Below are 20,206 nucleotides of genomic sequence, written 5' to 3'. Positions count from 1 at the left end.
CTCTACAGATCAATTTAGGAAGGATTGTCATCTTAACAATATTAAGTCTTCTTATTAGTGAATACGGGATATTTTTTCATTCTGTTTAGATCTTCTTTAATTTCTTTCAACAATATTCTGTAGTTTTCAGTGTACAAGTTTTGTGCTACCTTGGTTAAATTTATTCCTAAGTGTCCCACTATTTTTGATACTATCACAAATGGAAATGTGTTATTAATTTATTTTTGGATTGTTCATTGTTAGTGTACAGAAATACAACTGATTTTTGCATGATCATCTTGTATCCTGAAACTTTGCTGAACTTGTTTAGTAGCTCTAATAATTTTGGGGTGGATTTTTTGGATTTTTACATAGAAAATTATGTCATCTAAAAATATAATTTTATTTCTCCTTTCCAATTTCATTGCCTTTTATCACCTTTTTTTTTTTTTTTTTTTTTTGCCCAATTGCTCTGGCTGAAACTTCCAGTACAATGTTGAATAGAAATAGAAAGAGACATCCTTGTCTTCTCCCTCCCCTTGGGGGAGGGGGTTTTTCAGTCTTTCACCACTGAGTATGATGTTAACTGTAGTTTTTTCATAAATTCCCTTTATCATGTTGAGGAAGTTCTCGTATAGTACTGGTTTGTTGAGTGTTTTTATTGTGAAGGACTGTTACATTTTGTTGAATGCTTGTTTGTGCATTTATTGAGATGATAGTATGGGGGTGTACTATAGTCTATTGATATGGTGTATTACACTAATTGATCTTAGGATGGCAAGCTAACCTTGCATTCCTGAGATAAATCCCACTGGTCATGGTGTGTAATTCTTTTTAAACACTTCTGGATTCAATTTACTAGTATTTTGTTGAAGATTTTTGTATCTATATTCGTAAGAGTTATTGGTCTGTAGTTTTTTTTTTTTCTTGTGATATTTTTGTCTGACTTTGGTATCAGGATAATATTGGTCTCATAGAATGAGTTGGGAGGGGAGTCACAGGGAATAATTTGGCTCAAAAAATATATAAATAATTTCTGTTCAAATACCATTAACCAGAACTAATTTCCTAGGTACAATTAATTTCAAGAGGCAAGAAAGTATAATCTTCTGTGTACCTCAGAAGAAATGGAAAGCTAGATACAGACAAACACTACTAATAGCTAGCACAGCATTCAAAAGTTAATAGGGAATCTTTGTCTCCTTTCGTTGTGCTCCAATTGAATGTCAAAATATCCCCAACTAAATGCATCGTACAATACCCAGGTAAACAGATACAGATAACGAAATGCCTTCTGCTGGAAAACAGAGAATCTCAGTTGTTGTCTAGGTTATACTTGACAAAGCTAGCAGATAAGTTTTAAATTTGTCTCACTAGATCAGATCAGCGAAGTCTCCTTGAGTCAAAGAAATTGAATAGTAATAATAGGTTGTTTTTAAATTAAAAGTTGCTTTACTGCTTTTCTACATGGCTATGAAAACTCAAGGTTCTATCAATAATTCACGTAAGGAAACCTACAATAATACCTTACGGTAAAGTTCATTCCCTGGTCCTCTGAATCAGCATTGTCATTATATCTTTCCGTTGACAATTAGTTCAACTGAAACACACTGATAGAATTGCCAGACCATCCCAACATCTGACTGTGCAGTCTCTTTTCTTCATCATCATGATCATTTATAGCTCTTGAGCATCAATTCTCACAAGCAAAATATAAACAAAGACTGTACATTCACTTTTTGGCATATAAAAACGAAACTTAGGGGCCAGCCTGGTGGCGCAGTGGTTAAGTGCACACATTCCATTTCGGCGGCCCGGGGTTCGCCGTTCAGATCCCGGGTGCGGACATGGCACCGTTTGGCATGCCATGCTGTGGTAGGCGTCCCACATATAAAGTAGAGGAAGATGGGCACGGATCTTAGCTCAGGGCCAGTCTTCCTCAGCAAAAAGAGGAGGATTGGCAGCAGTTAGCTTAGGACTAATCTTCCTAAAAAAATAAAAGTAGGGAAAAAAAACAAAATATATTTAACTGCTATCAAAACCATTCTTCTTTTTTTATCTTAATACATATGTATGTATTATTGATGTTAATGCTAAATTTTGTGAACATAGGTTTCTTAACTGGATTATGTCTACCTAATTAATGATTTGTACAACTCCTTTTGGTTATTTTCCACTTTTCAAGCCTCCATGCATAGGCAGATTTGTAGCTCTCATGAGAGATTTGCTAAAAAGTAAATAAATAAATAAAACCCTTAAAAAGGGTAAGAATCTCTCAAAAGAAAAAAAAATGTATGCCACTCAAAAGTTTATCTTATGAAATGTGGACTTAAAATGCGTGTAACTTCCGGAGATTAGCTGTTTTATCCTCTTTCCCTGAAATTACCTGTATATAGGTCTTTTCTCATCTTTGATTAGAGAAACTAAGTAAGGTCCCAAGTGGAGACCAATGCCACATTCCAAATGGGCAATACGAACAGAGTTGAATAAAAGGAGTCTTTACAAAGGAGTTGGTATGGTATAGGGAAACCACAAAGGCTAGAACAGCCCCTCCCACCCTGGTGCTAATAATGACAGAAGTTCACCACAACTCCTAGTTCTGAAGGGGCCGAAGTAGAGAGTGGTTATAGAATCTTGAGTCAGAGAAAGCTGAGTGGAAAAGGCCACCTGACAGGAGCTATAATCCTTTGTTGGGACCTTCTCTGAACCTCCGCTCACCTCAACCCTGAAGGGAAACAGACAGAGGAACACAAACCCCGACGTCCTGTTCTTACCTCCCTCTGATCTGCTCGTGTTCTGCAATGGCCAAACCCAGCCAGAAGCCAAAGAGCCAATGAGCCTGATGATGGAGTCCATGCAAATCAGCCTCTAAGGAGTAGATTTGGTTGGAAAGTGGCTCTATTCCAGAGATACAAATGGGAAATAGTTCAGTAAAATGAGTTACTATATATCTAACCAAGTATGGAAAAATTCAAATGAAATTTAAACAATTAGTTATTAGTTACTCATTACCAGTAATTAGCCAGTTTGGTGGTAGCTAGTTATTAACTGACTACTAACTGATAGTTTCAGAATAATTGGTTATTTTTAAAAAATGGACATGGGTGTTCCCATATCCCAAATTTTCAAGTTGATGTGTTATTAAAAGAACATACATCTCTGCCATTTTCCATTTATTAATAGGAAAATTAAGTTCAATAATTGATCCAGTTCAACAACCACAAATAATGTTGGATTTTTTTTTATAGGATCTTAGAGTTGGAAGGGATTACAGAGGCCATTTTCTTTCTTATCCTCTCCCTGGTACATGTATTTCCCAATTTTAAAAATGAGAACACTAGGCCAACCCAGTGGCGCAGCAGTTAAGTGCACACGTTCCAATTTGGTGGCCTGGGGTCCGCTGGTTCGGATCCAGGTGCAGACATGGCACCATTTGGCACGCCATGCTGTGGCAGGCGTCCCACATATAAAGTAGAGGAAGATGGGCATGGATCTTAGCTCAGGGCCAGTCTTCAGCAAAAAGAGGAGGATTGGCAGCAGATGTTAGCTCAGAGCTAATCTTACTAAAAAAAATAAAACAAAACAAAAAAATGAGAGCACCATATATCTTTCAAAAGGGCTCCAATTCCTTTAGCATTGATTCCGCCTCCAATCCCCTATGAATTTCCTTGATTCCTCCCTGATAGATGACAATTCCCAAGTTCCTTCTTTGAACTTCAACACCTGCTTTCAACCTTGCCCTTCAGTATTTGCTTTTATGTAGTTCCATATTATTTTCATGTGTACATTTCTTCCTTCCCCACATAGAGCACAGGCTCTTGAGAACTTGGATTATATCTTCAAAAACTCTGTGAATTGCCTCAAAGTTATTATTATCATTTCTTTAAAAGTATTGAAATTTTACTGAAAGTGCCACAAAGAATGCTGTGTATCTCAAGTAACTCGTGTTCAGGACTAGAAAATAAATATACATGAACTCGTGAAGGCTTGGATTTTTTTCGTTCTTTTTATTAGAGAACAATCAGGCACCTAGAGAAATGAAGACCAACACTTCCCATTCACTTATGCACAGTTAGAAATAAACACAATGCACATAAATCAGTACTAAATTAGTCAAATTTCCTTTTGTGCTTAGATAACCACGTCTAGAATAGAATTTGAAATAATCAATTGTTTAAATAATGAGTAAAAGAATTGTTCTGAAAGAAATAATTAAGCAACCTCAGCTTGATAGTACTGTAGTTTCATAATGTGGTAGAATCATGAAATCTGAAAGTTGAGAACTATCTTAAAGGCAACCTATTCTGACCTTTCACCCTAATGCAGGAATTTTCTTTTTAAGGTTGCTGGGAAAAAGTTATTTTGCCTGAATATTTTCTGAAGTAAGCAGCTCACCATGCCCCACAGAAATCTACACCAAAGGTTCCCAAACCCTGGTTGTGCTTTCAGATTCTCTGGGAATATTTTTTCGCATAACTATAAATACTTTTTATAAATTAATATATAAAATAATGAATAAATATTTTTAAAATAACTATTCCTGTGGCCAATCATAAACTAATTGAATCTCAGAACCTCTAGAGTTGGCACTGGGCATCTATATTTTAAAAAATTCTCCAAATGCTTCTGATGGCAGTCCACTATGACAAATAATGGCCCACCTCATTTCTCAATTACTTTAGCTAATAGAGCCCTCTTCTTTATATTTGGCTGGCATTCCCCTCTGTAAAGTCTGTTAATCATTTTTCCTACTTCTATCTCTCTTGAGTTACATAGAAAAAGCTGCACAAATGTTCTTTTTTTAATAAAAATACTTTAAATTTTGAAGATCACTAATAGCTTTCTTCTTTCCCATTCTGTGGCATATTTTCTCTTCTATAAATGTTCTCTCTTCCTTGAAACTTTATCATGTGACCCAAAATCCAGACTCTTCATCATCATCATCAACTTCCTTTGCCTCTGCCCCCTCCTCTTGACCCAGTTTCTCAAACGCAAGCACAACTGGCCCCAGTGCCCTACAGAGGATCTTTCCAGAACAGAGGTTATCGTCTATGAAAATGTTTTAGCTTATGAAAGTACCTCAAGCTCTTGTATTTGTTCCCTCTGCTCAGAAAGCACTTCCACAAAATATCTGCGTGGTCAGCTCTCTTCTCTCTTTCAAGTCGACGTTCAAATGTCAACTTCTCGGTGAGGTCTTCCTTCACCAACCTTTTTAAAATAGCAGCTCCCTCTTTCCAAATTTATTTCCAAATTTGTTTTCCCTCATAGCTCTATCAAATCTCTATTATCCTACATAGTTTATTTATCTACATTTTTTCATCGTCTTTCTTCCCCCATTAGAATGGCAGTTCTAGGAGGACAATAATCCTTATCTGTTTTTATCTTTTTTCTTTGCTATATGATTGGCACATAGTAGACACATATTTATGATTGGTGAATGAATAAAAGATGCTTGGATTGTGCGTTATATCTATTTTAACCATCAGGCATTTAAACATTGAAAAGAAGAGAAAAATGGAATCTCAATTTTGAGTTTTAAGAGACAATAGAAGTCCTGGCATGTGAGATGCCCCATCACAGATGAGTAAACTAAGGCACAGAGATGATCACATAGGCAGAAAGTGAGAGAGAAAGGCCTAGAAACAAGGCTTGAATCCCAGTTCAGTAGGTTTTCTTTTTATTGGGTTATCTTTCAAAGAAGATCATCCTTAGTCTGTATTGAAAAGATTTTCTTCTGAAATATCAGAAGCCCACATCAAGATGTGAATCTTTGGTTCCTTAAATTAACCATATATATATATATATTTAAATTAAAGACTTGATTTATTCATGGAAAGATAATTTTAGGGTAAGATAATTTTAGAAAGGGCTTTCAAAAAAGCCTGATAAAATATACTGTATGCTTATTCAAGGGGAAATATATGTTTCCCATTGATGACTATTTCACATGTTAGCAGTTTCAAATTTTAAAAATGGGAGGGAGTACATTTCAAAGCAAATAAAATGATAAACAGTAAGGAGAGACAAAGAGGAGGATCCACTGGTAATTTACTGATTTTTTAAATGTATTTTTTATTCAAATCTGATAATGTAACAAGGTACTGTTACTACAGCCCTGTGTTGCCTTCAACTGATGATCTGCAAGCTCACTTTCTAAACTGAATCTCCTCAGCTTTAGAGATGAAGGGATTTCTGTTCAAACAGCATTTATTAAAGCATCTGTTAGGGAAATGCATTTCTGTTTAAAACTCCATTATCAAAGAAGCTTGAGTTGGGGAAGGTGTGTGCCAATGGTTAAAAGAGAGCTCTTCCTGGAGACCTGAAACAAGCTTTAGGTACCATGGTTCCATGATGGTTTTCTGCTAGACCTTATTGGGTCAGTGTTTCTCACTGGGGTCTTCATTGCTCAATTGCTTTAAGGAGTCTCTGCACTAATTCACATAGGAACCTACCCTTTCAGTGTGTTTTTGGACATTGATTTGCAGTAGTTAAAAATAGGTCATTGATGTTTACAACAACCAGAAACAAAGGAGAGACAGCTGATGAAAATTAGTTCTTTTTTTTCACGTAAAATGTCATGGGGGTATTTTTTAAAAATTAAAGGTGCATAGACATATTATAAAAATGGGATTCTAGGGGCCAGCCTAGTGGTGTAGTGATTAAGTTCTGGTTCTCAGCTTTGGCGGCCTGAGGTTCACAAGTTGGGATCCAGGGCACATAGCTAGCACTGCTCATCAAGCCATGCTATGGTGGCATCCCACGTAAAGCAGAGGAAGACTGGCATAGATGTTAGCTCAGCAACAATGTTCCCCAAGCAAACAGAGGAAGATTGGCAACAGATGTTAGCTCAGGGCCAATCTTCCTCCCAAAAAAAAGGAAAGAGAGATTCTAGTGTGCATACTGAATATTTTGCTTTTCTTTTTTAATCAGGAGCTATTTTAAACATATAGAAATTGAAATAATAACAGATGTCCAAATAACTATCATCCATATTAAGCAAATAATTTTTCCATATTTCAGATGTTGTGCTTTGAAGAAATTTAACATTTTATATCCTTTAAAGCCCTCTTTTCTTATTTCATGAATGATAGAACTCAGGAGTTAGAGAAAAAAATTTAAGAAAAATTTAGAAGAAAAAGATCATTTTAGAAATTGACTAAATGAGAAGCTGCACAAGAGCAAATAAGCAAAGAACATCAAAATAGGTGGTGAAAAAGAAGGAAAATCTAAAGTATCTAATCTAAATGAAGAAAGAAATTTAAAAAAAGGATTTTAGGAAAAGTGTCAAACATTAGAGATAAGCAAAGAAGATCTAACATACAAAAAATACAAGTCTAAAGAAAAAAGCCAAATTTAGAAAACCAAACAAACGCTAAGAATGATAATCCAATAAAAATCTCCTGAAATTTTTTTTTAAATGAAACTACATATTGAAATTATATATTGTAGTGAAATTACTGGACTTTAAAGTAAGAGAAAAAAGTCTTTGGGTATCTAGCCAAAAAAGATCTTACAAAGGACTTGCAAGAAAAAAATCTAGACTGTCATTAGACTTTTAAGATAACGACATTTTATGCAAGAAGATGGAGTAACATACAAAATATATAAGATTCTTAATAAAAGAAAATGTAAACTAAGGGTTTTATATATGGTGAAAAAGAACATCAAGTAAAAACTGCTATCAAAGTGAAAGAACTCCGGGAATATTGTTCCCATATACATTTTCTGAAGAATGTACTAAAGAACAAGCCTCAGAAAACCAAGATGACTTGAAAGACATTGTCATCAGTCAAGTTCATCAGCATTAAATATGTGCTTATTGATAGCACCAAGTCTAAATCAAAGTTAAGGGAGAGAGAGTATAAGTTGTCAAAGGCCATAAGCTCTGACAGTGTAAATATAGCAGACCCGTTAAAAAAGGGAAGAAGAGAGAATAAGAATAGAATACGCTCCCAAAAATTTCTTAACTGCTTTCAATAATCATAACTTATAATGGTAGTACTGGTATTGATATACTGAAACTTTTATGTGTAGTGGGAGATAAAGCAAATGAGTAATTATGGGATATCCTAATTCTATAATCCTCTGTACCTCAATAACCAGGATTCACAGTGTAGAAAAAGGAGATACAAATATAATATAGAAAATGTTAAGTAGAAACACTGTAGTCCTGAAATGGAAATAGAAATACCAGTATGAACTTCTGTAGTATCGTATATATGCATATATCTCCAAGCTCTTTCAAAAGAAAAGGAGTAAAAACAATGGCCAGCCCAATAACAGTGAACATCTCTGTGTCTCGATTATGGTCTCAAAATATAATTTCCTACTAAAAGAAACTGGAGTTTCTTGGATAAATGGCTGTTTCCACTTCTGGGGCATGAAATACCCGTGGTGAGTCCGCAGAACCTTGGTACACCAGACAGCAAGAAAGCTGTCAAACACTGCTACGATAATGTCGAAAGAACTGAGGAGCCAGTATGAAGAGTGTCCCCCTGACCAAAGATAGGATAATTTGAGCTTCAGTAAGGATAAGATATACAGTGGATTGAAACACATAAAATAGATGGCAAATGCTCCAAGCTGGCAACCTAGGAAGCTCCTGAATTTCCCTCCTCCAACAGTCACGCTGAATGTACACCTACGCACAGAAGAGTTCCCTCGGAGAGAAACACGGAAACTGGCTGAGGGACTCCTATGCATCAGGCAAATGAGAAAATAGCCACAGGACACCTGGAAATGGGTAGAAAAGGCTGAAACATATTTTTACCTTACACACCCCTGGCACAGTGCCATACATTTAAGAGTGAACCCCCACCTCCCAGCTTCTTCCTGAGGACTGAAGGATTTGGAGGGCACATCTAGTCCCCCAACTTTTAAGGCTTCTACCTGAGGAATGGGCCCCCAAAACACGTAGCTCTAAAAGCCAAAGGGGCTTGCATTCCCAATTCCCATAGGACCATAGCAAACAAAGACGCAGTTTTTATATGGGCGCAAGACCACCCCTGTGATTGTATACTCGGGCTCAGCACAGAGGGACCAAACAAAAATGCCCATCTCCCAGGAAGGGATTTGACTGCAGACTTTCCCAGCTGCTACCTGAGGGTCCAGCTTCTAACCAGCCTGCATCGAAGTGCTCATTGTGATCTTCCACTCTGGGACACTGATGGGTATTGGCACACCCTCAACTATTGGTGGCCACCAAGAACAAAGTGGGCACCCTTGACAATCACAAAACCCCTAAACCCTCAAGACTCCACCAAAACACTTTTAGAATGAATAAGTGAATTCAGTAAAGTTGCAGGATACAAAATTCAATATACAAAAATCAGTTGAATTTCTATACGCTAACAACCAACTGTCAGAAAGAAAAATTAAGAAAACAACCCCAATTACAATAGCATGAAAAAGAATGAAATACTTAGGAATAAATTTAACCAAGGAAGTTCAAGACTGTACACTGAAAACCATAAAATATTGTTGAAAGATTGTTGAAAGATTTCCATCTAAGCAAATGGAAAACTCCAACTATAGACTTGCCGAAGGAATTGAAAAAAGCTGGCAAGACTAAATTTTAAATTCTTACTGAAAGATCAGTGCATGAGGAGTTAACCAAAGGGACTAGATCCTTAAGAATAGGAGCCAGTGGTCTGACCCTGTAGAGTATGAACTCGCAGCGATGGAGCTTGTTAGAAATGCGGAATCCCAGGCCCCACCACACACCTACTGACTCTGAACGTGCATTGTGTCCAGATTCCCAGGATTCCTAAGTGCATTACATCTTGACAAGCACTTTCTTATACACAGTTGATATTCTGAGAGGAGACAGACCTTTGTTTGGTGTTCACTGATGGCAGTGAGGCTCCCTTAGCTAAAGAGCAACTCAGATACAAATCAAACTCTCACGGAAAGCAAGAAAATAGATGAAAAAAGCAACCAAAGGGTTGATAAATAATGCATTACCTTAGCACAGCTAAAGTAATAAAGTTGCATCCAAAGGCTTGAGCTTGTAGAAACTCAATGAAACCATTGGCGTCATCACTTTCAAGACTATAATTGGTCATCTTTTATTGGTAATGCTAGACTTGTAATTCTTCTCTTGTTGCAATTTAAGAGGCATCAGATGCACCTGCAAAAGTAAAGCCCTTGGTATTATTCCTGTGTGACCTCCAATAAGCCACTTCACCTTGCAACATTCTAGTCTCTCCAGCTGTAGACAGAGATTTACAACTTTTGTTAGTAACATCCTCATTTGGATGAAATATATGCAAATGCTGAGGATGATTATTATTTTAGCTGACAGATATAAAAGACTGTCACTTGTTTTTGAATACTTTGTGAAGCAAAAGACACAAGGATGAAATTATGCCGATCCTCTTTTTTGTTTTGCCTGCTTATGGAGTTTGATTGAACTTGTCTAAATGCCATGATAAATGTGCAACATAACAAAGGATTAAATGAAAGACCATTTAATTACCTGAATCAGAGCTTGTAAAAATGTATATGTGTTTGTGGCAGGGGGAGAGGATTGGTGTAATCAGTACCCCTGAATTTAGCAAAATTGTGTCTAGAAGGAAAATGTGTACATGTTTGGCAAAAATTGAGTGACAGGTCAAGAACTCTTCAAACTAAGGAGATTATATCAACAGATGCATTCCCCATCTGCTCACTGAATGCACAAAAATGGAAATCACATTTTTTCTGTCTATCAACTGAAGTTCCAGTTATACTCAGAGTCAATGAATCATACCATACCAATAGCCAAGACTGAGAAATGTAAAACATGAATAATATAAGATGAAAGATATTGTCAAAGACACATTCTGGTCTTCATTATGAAACTCACATTCCTATTCCCAAAAGGCACAATCCAAAGACACACCAGAACAGCAAATCTGTGTTTGCACCCAAAATGCACACAATCTAACTGTAAAAGCCGGCAGTGTACAGTGTTACTGGGACAATAGGTCACCAGCACCACAGATGGATTCTTTAAATGATATAATACGACGATGTTTTAAAATCTCCCATTTTGAAGTTGTGGAGACTTCCATGAGACACCGAGATCATATGAAACATTCTTACCTGCTAGAGGTATAGTGATACTTCTGTGTTCTTGCAGCATTAGTTAGGGGAGATTGCTGAAAGTTATTTAAGTTCAAATGAAAATAATGGAAATTCATACTGAGAAATTGTCAGGCAACTTACTGTTCATTCAATTATTCAACTATCAGCAAAGATTTATAGACGGCAGGACTGGCACAGGGGCTTGAGCTATATTAAAGAACAATAAAGACTGGTCATACCTGCCCCCCTCCAGCCCCATATTGGTTCTTATTCAATTCTGGTCAACACCAAGCTGCACGCCATTGTATTATGGCTCACACATTCTTTATAGAGAATTCTCAATCCATCTGGCTGCAATTACTCAAAACCTTAACTGGAAATACCAGATCTTAACAACATTTTTCAAAGACTCTGGTTATTGCTGTTACTATTTGATACCGCAAAGATCCAGAAAAGGCAATGCTAAACCTTGGAGACTATTCCTTCCAATATTAATTATGTAAAAGTGTTAACAGGAATGGTTTCTCTCTCCATACTGAGGCTGAAGAGGAATTATACAGATAACTGACATTTATTTTCTTTGGGCTAAATGTTTCCTGGGTTAGTATTCTCTATCATGCAGAAGTTTTCAATTAAGCTGAGCGCCTGTGTTGCGTTATCAAATCAAGACACCTGAAATTCTGACATAATACCAGTTATATGGAGACTAAACTTTAACATCCATTGCATTATTTAATCCTCACAACAAAGCCCTTGTGGAAACATGACTCAGAGGAGGCTGAGAAGTAACATCACATCAATGGAGCAAATTAAGCATGAGAGGAAAAAGCCCAATACTCTGGAAACATAGGCAGCAATGACTATTTCCAAGCTAACGGAAGTTCTGAGGAAGCCTGGATATGGCAGAGATAGAAAAATTGTGGCAGTTAATGATTCCCTTCTGAGTAGTATGGAAAGATCAGTGTGGGATTATCATGGACATTTGACAGTCTCTTGTCACAGGGGTATTTCTATTCATGACAGGAGGTGCTGCTCGACAAGAGCAAGTACCTGAAAACTTGTTGAAAGCTTAATGATTTGTATAGTTAAACGCATGATGCTGGGAGAACGGAGAAGGGAAGAATCTTTAGGTGCTCCAAAGTTTTGGATAGAAAACTGAACCACTTGGAAGCACAGATGGTGTTTTCATCACTTCTTTCTGACAGTTGGGACTTTGGAAGGGATAGAGAAATCTTGAATGCGAACAATTGGCTACGCAGATGGTGATGGTGAACTGGTTTGGCCAACAGCTTTCAATTCCAGACGGATGGATTCCTACTCATAGAAGAATTAGACGGAGGAGGAGAAGGAGGAGGAAAAAACGGATAAAGAAAATGAAACAATAGATGAAAAAGAGAATAATGTGTATTAGGTTATGGTTTCTTTATCTATTATCTTTCTTAAAAAGAAATCATCAGAAGGCCACATCTAAAATCCAGGGCAGCAACCAGGGGTGCAAAAAAGTTTGCCAGATTTCTACTGATGAAACAACTCTGAATAACTTAATTGATTTGTCCCTTGACACTCACAATGTAGTCATGAGAAATGGGAGTCAATAAATAGGGAAAATTTTGCCAAGGGATTAAAACTACCCATGGAAATCAAGTTTATGCTGGAACTAGTAACAAAGTGCTAAGATAAGTGAAGTCTAGCAGAAGTCTTGGCCAAAAGGGACTTCTTTCTACAATTATGAAGGAAACACTATAAGATCAAAGAGATATAAATATAGCATATTTATGGTGAAATCGTAAGACAAAATAAGATAAAAATTTAAGATGATATGAGAACCAAGTCCTTCAAAATGACAGGAATTGCATTCATTTAGACATTCAAGATTTACTGAGGACATGTTGTATTCTGGGAGTCCTGTGGGTCCAGGAGATACTGAAATAAATAACAGTTTCTACCCTCAAGGCTTTATGGCTTAGTTGGGGGCAGACAGTCCTATATGATACTCAAACTGCTATGTGAATATCAATGAGCTGCCAGGAAGAAGTTCTACAGAGTAAACAAGGGATCAGAAGAAGTTTGAAGGGAAAGAAGAAATTTACAGGCAGAGAGAAGAGCACTCACAAGCGTGAGCTGAGGCTCTTGCTGTCTCTGGTCTGATGGTGTGCCAGGGGGAAAGTGTGGGAAATGTGACCATCAAATAATGAGCTGGGGCTTGTGGAGGGCTTTGTAATACCTGCTCAAAAAAGATATTTTTTTTCTCATATGAGTGACAGAAAACCTTTAAAGATTTAAGCAGTTGTTGAGGTAAGTGGGAAAACTTTGGTCCATTTGATCTGAATGATTTTTCTGTTTGCTTTTATTGACCTATCTCTGCAGTACTCTAGTTTTAAGTTGTATTTTGAAGACCCGGCTCCATAAGAGGATGGAGAATTGTTCACAAAGTAGCCCCAACAACCTCTTTTAGCAAACGCACATCTTCTTATGTGCTGTGAAAAAGTCTTGAGCCTCGTCTTCCTTAGAAAGCAGAGACACTGCATTCTTTACTTTCTATATTTAAGACCAAGGTCTTTTCTTTTCAGAATGAATTTTGTTAGCAAGCCCAGCAGGAAGCAGTAAACAAAAGTGCAGTAAAACTTTACTGCATTTTCTGTGGCAGCATGCTGTCACCTTCAGTGTCACTAGCATCTCCACCTCCAGGAGATGCCACCTCTCCTTGTGACAGCTGCTTTGTTCTTGTAAGGGGGGAAAATATCTTACCTAATATGGAATAATTCCCTCATGTAACTTTAATAAGGTGCAGGGGCGTGTCCACAGTGACAGGAATGTTCCCTAACATAAACTGATCATTCTCTAGAGCTAAAGAAAGGTCTCTTTGCTCCTTTTAGTTCAAGCCATTATAGTGATTTTGTTTTCTGAAAATGTTAATGCTTATGTACATTTCTGGAGCCAGTTAAGACTCTGGATTCCCATTCAGAGTTCATGGCCTCAATGTTCTGGCAAATCCACATTAAATTTAGATGTCAAGAAAGTGGCCGTGGAATGGTATTTCAACCATGGAAAAATATCTGTTTATTTTGAAAGCTGGAAAAAATAGTTCATCAGAAACATATCTGTTAACATATTGTCCAATTCCAGGTTTTCCTGTATTGCAAACCTTCTTTGTTATTGCTGCATTCATATAATTTTCTCTGAAGAAATGTTACTGTGCTAATCAGTCTCCCATTTTTCTAGAGTCGACATATTTGCTTATTTGATGTTAAATTAACACTTCAGACAGCTTTTACACATGAGGCTACCTTTATTATCCTTTGTACTCTTCACAAATTCTGACCATGTTAGCAAAAATCTCTCAGCTCTTAAGCAACATCTCCTTTTCTATGTGATAATGTACTATAATAAAAATGGCACCAAGCTTAGAAGGCTTGAATTCTAGACCCAAGATTGTCGTTTATGAAATAAGGGACCTTAAAATGTCATCTAACCTCTGCCTCTTAGTGTCCTCTTTTTCCAGGTGGGGAAATAATAATGTGTCCTGCCTACCTTAGCGTTGTTAATAGATCCAGTAGGGAAATGTATCTGAAAGCACGTTGTATTATAAATTTCTTCAAATGTTTATTGAATAACATAATTGCTTATGTGCCTAAAATGCAAAATCGTTCTTCAAAGACTGTGTCTTTATTCAGTCGTAATGAAAGGCCAATTGAAAGGATTTTTATTGGGAGCTGAGTTAATGCAGCCCTGGTGAATTTGATACAGGAACTAAGCTTAGACAACCTATAAGAATGGGTGGCTAATATGTCCTTTCAAACATCTCATTTAGTGTCAGCTTCTCTGCTAAAATTTTGATAGAGAAGCTCATCAATTCAAGATGGAGCCCATGGGTGAAAGTCTGCAGTGCTGAGATCCAGACACAGATTTAAGTGTGATCCACACACTTTAGAATTGAGCCTTGGCAGAGGACGAAATTGACACCTGCAGTGAAAATTTCAAAACACATAGAATCTTTTTCAGATTCACTGTTTCACTTCTTAAATGAGGCTCAGAGGTATCTTTTTGTCGCCAGAAGTTTTAGATCTGCTGCAAAGCCTGGAGAAGTATTCAATGGAGTCTCTCGAGTTCCATGCTAGCAGCAAGGCAGAAATAGTTTTGGCCTGGCAATTTCAAGGCAGGTGTTACCAGTTGGTTGCCTGAACCATGGAAAAACCTCCTTCTGGCCTTTTTAAAATGCCTGATTTGAGCGGCACGACCTCCTGATGGGCCTGCCAGGGAGAATTAGTTTCAGAATGCGCTCATAGAAAGTGGACTGGATGAAGTTGCTGGATGAATGAGGAATGTATCCATAAATGTTGAAAAAAGTCTACCCAAAACAGCAATCTTGGTTTTGGCATCACTGAGGTTGAACTGCTCTTTTGTTTTGTTTACTGATGGTAATGGGCCGATGGGTTCAGCTGCTTGTACTGGAGTTTTGTGGTTCGTGATAATAAAATCAAGTCATTGGAAGTCCTTTACAAAATATAGTCTTATAGCAATGAAGGCAAAATATTACGACACATGTTAGTGTCATGAACTTAACAAAAGACTAGAAAATATGTGTGTGCGCTGCTTTCTGAAATGCAGGGTTTTTTCACCTTGAAGAATATAAACGCTCCAGAAGAGCTAGATTCAAGACAAATTCAATCCTTTTGGTGGTCTTCCATGGTTAAAAAAGTGATGTGGTTTTTAGGAAAATAAACCCTCTGGAGAATTTCGCTATTGATTTTAAGAATAAAATGAATAAGGAGGACTCTTGAGTGATTCTTAAGTGTTTGAGGGTCATGTCTGCTTTGAAAATCTGATCAAAACTAAGTGTCTCACCCAGCAAAGTGGATACAGCACATAACACAAAATTCGGGTTATAATTCCACGGGGTTCCAGACAGATCCCAGCGCTCTCGGTTGGGTCCCCACTCTGCTTATCTGTACTCTCCCGCCTTGCACGTCTTTTCATTTTTTTCCAACTCTCATTTTCTAGCTTTCCTTCTCATTTTGTAGCTTTCCTTTTTTCCACAAACTCTCTTCCTAGCAAATCCGCTGTGAGTTCTTGCTTACCACCCTCACCATCACTGAAGGCCAGTGCATTTCTGAACCTATAATAAGCATAGCTCTCGAACAGAAAACGAGAAAAGTGACAGCTATCATTTCCTCGGGACAGATGTGCTGAGTGCTAGCATACAATACCCTCCACTCCATGTGTTTTTGAGGTGTCTGAGTTGATTGGTGGCCATACTGTGCATCCCACTAACTCAGAGGAAGCAAAAGATACTGTCCATAATTGAGAAACAAGAGGTGATGGACCCACATCTCTAATTTCTTTCCAGTTTTATTGAGCTGTAATTGACATAAAGCATTGTATAAGTTTAAAGTGTAGAGTATAATGACTTGACTTACATATATTGTAAAATGATTACCACAATAAGTTTAGTTAACATCCATCACCTCATACAGATTCAAAAATAAAAGGAAGAAAAAAATTTTTTGCCTTGTGGTTAGAACCCTTCTACTCTCTTAGGAACTTTCAAATATACCATATAGCAGTGTTAACTATAATAATATTGTGCATTACATCCTCAGTGTTTATTTATTTTATAAAGTTTGTACCTTTTGGCCACCTTCAACTAATTCCCCTCCTCCACCCCCCTGGTAACCACAAATCTGATCTCTTTTTCTGAGGTTTTTTTTTTAAGATTGCACATGTAAGTAAGATCATACACTATTTGACTTTCTTGTCTGACTCCACATCTCTAATTTTGTTCAAGAACCCCAGAATCACTGATTAAGAATGCCAGCTATTTGTGTCTCTCTAGAATCCCTTAAAATGAGGATGGCTTTATATCAGGTACCCAACCTCCCCATTCACCCCTTGGACTTGGCTGGAGTTGGAAGTGGAGCAACCTTTCAGACCTTCTTATTGAGAAATCTCACTTCCCTCCCTCACTCCACTGAAATCACTACCATCTACCTCTGACTATTGCCTTTTGCTTTGCTTTGTCCACACAGGTAACAACATTGACTCAGGAGGTCTCCCAGTTAGGTAAAGACATGAGGAATGTGATGCAACTACTAGAAAACGTTCTGTCACCCCAGCGATCATCGCGATTTTGCTCTCTGCACACCACCTCTGTGTGTCCCTCCAGGGACAGCTTACAGACCAGGATGACCTGGAGTACGCACCAACCTTGTCTACACTTGCAAGCAGGTGGTGCTGCTTATCCCCAAGCACAACTTTGTCACGGTAATGTCACCTCAGACATTTGGAGTGTGGATCCCTCCTCTGAGGGGAGCAGCCCCCAACGAACTGGAGCTCATGAGCAAAATCCTGCAGACAGTGAACTTTATCATACTCCACACCTTGATTATTCGCCTGCCCACTACCAGGTCGTCCAAGAAGGTCATTTGCAATTTTTAAGGTGCATCTCTCCACATTCAGATTCCACGCTGACGCCTCTGCAGTCCATTTCGGCGACCCTCTCGTCCTCCGTCTGCTCCTCCTCAGAAACATCTTTGCACCTGGTTCTCCCAAGCAGATCAGAGGAGGGCAGCTTTAGCCAGGGAGCTGTGAGTTCCTTCAGTCTGGAAAACTTGCCAGGATCTTGGGACCAGGAAGGAATGGCACCAGTCTCTACTGAACCCTTGGAGAACTTTCCATTGGAAGTTGTCACAAGCACAGCTGAAGTGAAAGATAACAATAAAGCCATAAACGTATGATATTTGTGCACGTGAGGCAGCTGCCAATTTCAACTCCGCCACTGCATGACAGCTTGAGTTTGCCTTTTTGCCTCTGGCAGGTGCGAAGACTGGGCAAAGTTGGGTGTCCTGCAGGTGAGAGATGAGGAGCCACGGAGAGGCAGAACCACCTCCATATTGTAGCGAACACTTTCTAGATCCTAGAAACATTTTCCTGTACAGATACTAACTTTCTGGTCTGTTTGACAGACTTTGGTAAAAGTCCAAAGACCCTGAGGGTCTGAGCATCTAGAAATCCCAGACAAAGAATTTGTGGATTCGTTTTGTCCCAGGTGGCTTTTGTGAAATGCAGCAAAGGTTTTTCCGGAGTGCCTGTCTGTCATTCCTGAACAATATCCATAGCACTGTTGGCCTCGGGAGTGCACAGCTCCTGCTGATCTATTTTTCTCTTTGTGAAGGTGGAGGGACAATTATCACTGCATGTCATCTCCTAGACAATCAGTCCCACAGAGCTGGTGGCCAGTGGTTAGCTATTGCACGTTATTTGCCATGTAAATGAACATGTCTTTATTTATCAAAACAAAGAGAGGCTATTTTTATATCCTTGGTATGAAATATGTATTTAAACTATTTAAAATATTTATAAAGAAATGAATGTTTTCTTTTCATTTTGGTAAAAAACAAGAAAAGCTCGCTGTTTTAACAAGAAATGCACTACCGTTATGTAAAGTAGATCAAAAATTATTTATTGTTAAAAGGATATAGTTTCAAAAGGAATTCCCCTTTTATCTGCATGCAGTTTGCAACAAATGTATCCCCATGCTTCTGGATTACAAAAGGAAAGTGAGGTCATATTTTATTGATGAAATAAAAACGTGGACTGAGTGTCAAGTACATGAGCTCTGGGATGGTGGTAGAGAGGGCTCCACCTTGTCTCTGCTGAATCACGTCAACGACTGAATCAAGGCTGCCCCCACTGTGCCAGCATAAACGTCTCTCCTCCAAAATTGGTGTGTGCAATATGAGATTACAGTTACATTGAGACATTTGGGCCTCATAGTGAGGGAGAAAACCTTGGGTGTATCCACCCCCTGTGCTACTCTTTCAGGAGAGGTTGTAGGCATGAAAATTCCAAAATGGTGCCAAGACTTCTGAGCTATGGCGTGTGAGAGTGATGCCAGCTTGCACTGGATCCGCACTTTAATTTTTTTCTTTCAAGCGCTCAATAATGCTGCAAGTTATGTGGAGCAGGTGTTTTCATTTTCATTTTGCAGAGAAAAAAAGGATCCCAGAGATTACACAGCAAGGATGCTGGAGATGGTCTAGAACTCATAATGCTCCCTACATCTCAGCCAGCACGCCAATTCAGATGTTGGGCTTGGGAATGATTTATTAAATGTCTTCACTGAAGTTTTGTGTTTAAGAACATTTAGGGTCTGATCATCCCGGACATTCTTAGAAAACATTGAATTCACATTCTGGACTTCCCTGTTCTTATTTCCCACCACAAAGAGTAAACAATCTGAGATTGGATCATTAGAAACATCTAAATTAAGCAAGACTTCTGATGTGTGAATCTTATACCCTAAAATTGGCTAGAGTAGCAGAAAGAAAAGAAATCTTCCCTAATTTGAAAATGAAAACAGTCCAGGTTTATGAGGCAGGTCACTCCAGACTCAATGCATTCTACTCCCCTACCTCGCAAATTCAATCTGTCCCTGCTTAAGTGAATGGAAACACAGAGGCACAGGCACGCTTCTCCATTTAATGTATTCATCTATAGTCCCCATTTTACTCATCCTGACCTATGTCATCATTTTAGGTACCATTCAAAAAGAACTAACTGGTGTTTGTTTGTGAATATCCTTCTGGCAAACTAGCACTATTATTACTGATGCTAATAATGACTGACATTCTGTTTTTTGAGTACTGACTATGTATCAACAGATGTTTAGGAATTAACACGTTATCTTTCCTCATATAATCCTCAAAGCTAAAAGTTACTGGTTATTATTGTCCCCTTTTGGTAAATAAATAATTTGGACATAGATTTTTTAACTTGCCCAGTCACGTTGTTTTAAATGATAGACCCAATACTCCCATGGCCTCTCTGGGTACCCCTCCCTTCGTGTCCATCCATTCTTGCGGCCTTTTGAAACTTTACTAGTAATTAATTTCTTTTGAAATCCATGAATAAAATAAAATAAAATAGTTGGTTTCTTTTAAACTAGGCATACAAATGAGGATTTGGGGAAGTCCCAGCGGAAGGCTTGGAAGTACGCCCACAATTTTCCAGCCAGTCACCATCTCTGTATCTACTCCTAACAGCTGACTTCAGCAGGCATAAGAACCAGCTGCCCACCCTGGATGGGTGTGCAAGCGGACAAGAAGGAGTGAGCATCCGGGAGAAGGGAGGGTTCCCATTTCTTACAGGGGAGTACCTGCCT

The 20,206-nt window shown here is 38.2% G+C and overlaps 1 protein-coding gene across 1 annotated transcript in view; it reads left to right on the top strand.

Annotated features, from left to right (window-relative positions):
• KCNH8 (potassium voltage-gated channel subfamily H member 8) overlaps positions 1–17,780 on the top strand; it is a 337,488-nt gene extending 319,708 nt beyond the window's left edge. The window contains exon 16 of the mRNA XM_046641053.1: positions 17,073–17,780. Within this exon, the coding sequence (XP_046497009.1) occupies positions 17,073–17,780 (708 nt within the window). The remainder of the gene's footprint in view (positions 1–17,072) is intronic.
• The last annotated feature ends 2,426 nt before the right edge of the window (positions 17,781–20,206 follow it).

Source organism: Equus quagga, chromosome 1, assembly GCF_021613505.1.
Source record: "Equus quagga isolate Etosha38 chromosome 1, UCLA_HA_Equagga_1.0, whole genome shotgun sequence".
Classification (NCBI taxonomy): Eukaryota; Metazoa; Chordata; class Mammalia; order Perissodactyla; family Equidae; genus Equus; species Equus quagga.
The sequence above is the reverse complement of the archived record's forward strand: the minus strand, read 5'-3'. Positions and strand labels throughout refer to the sequence as shown.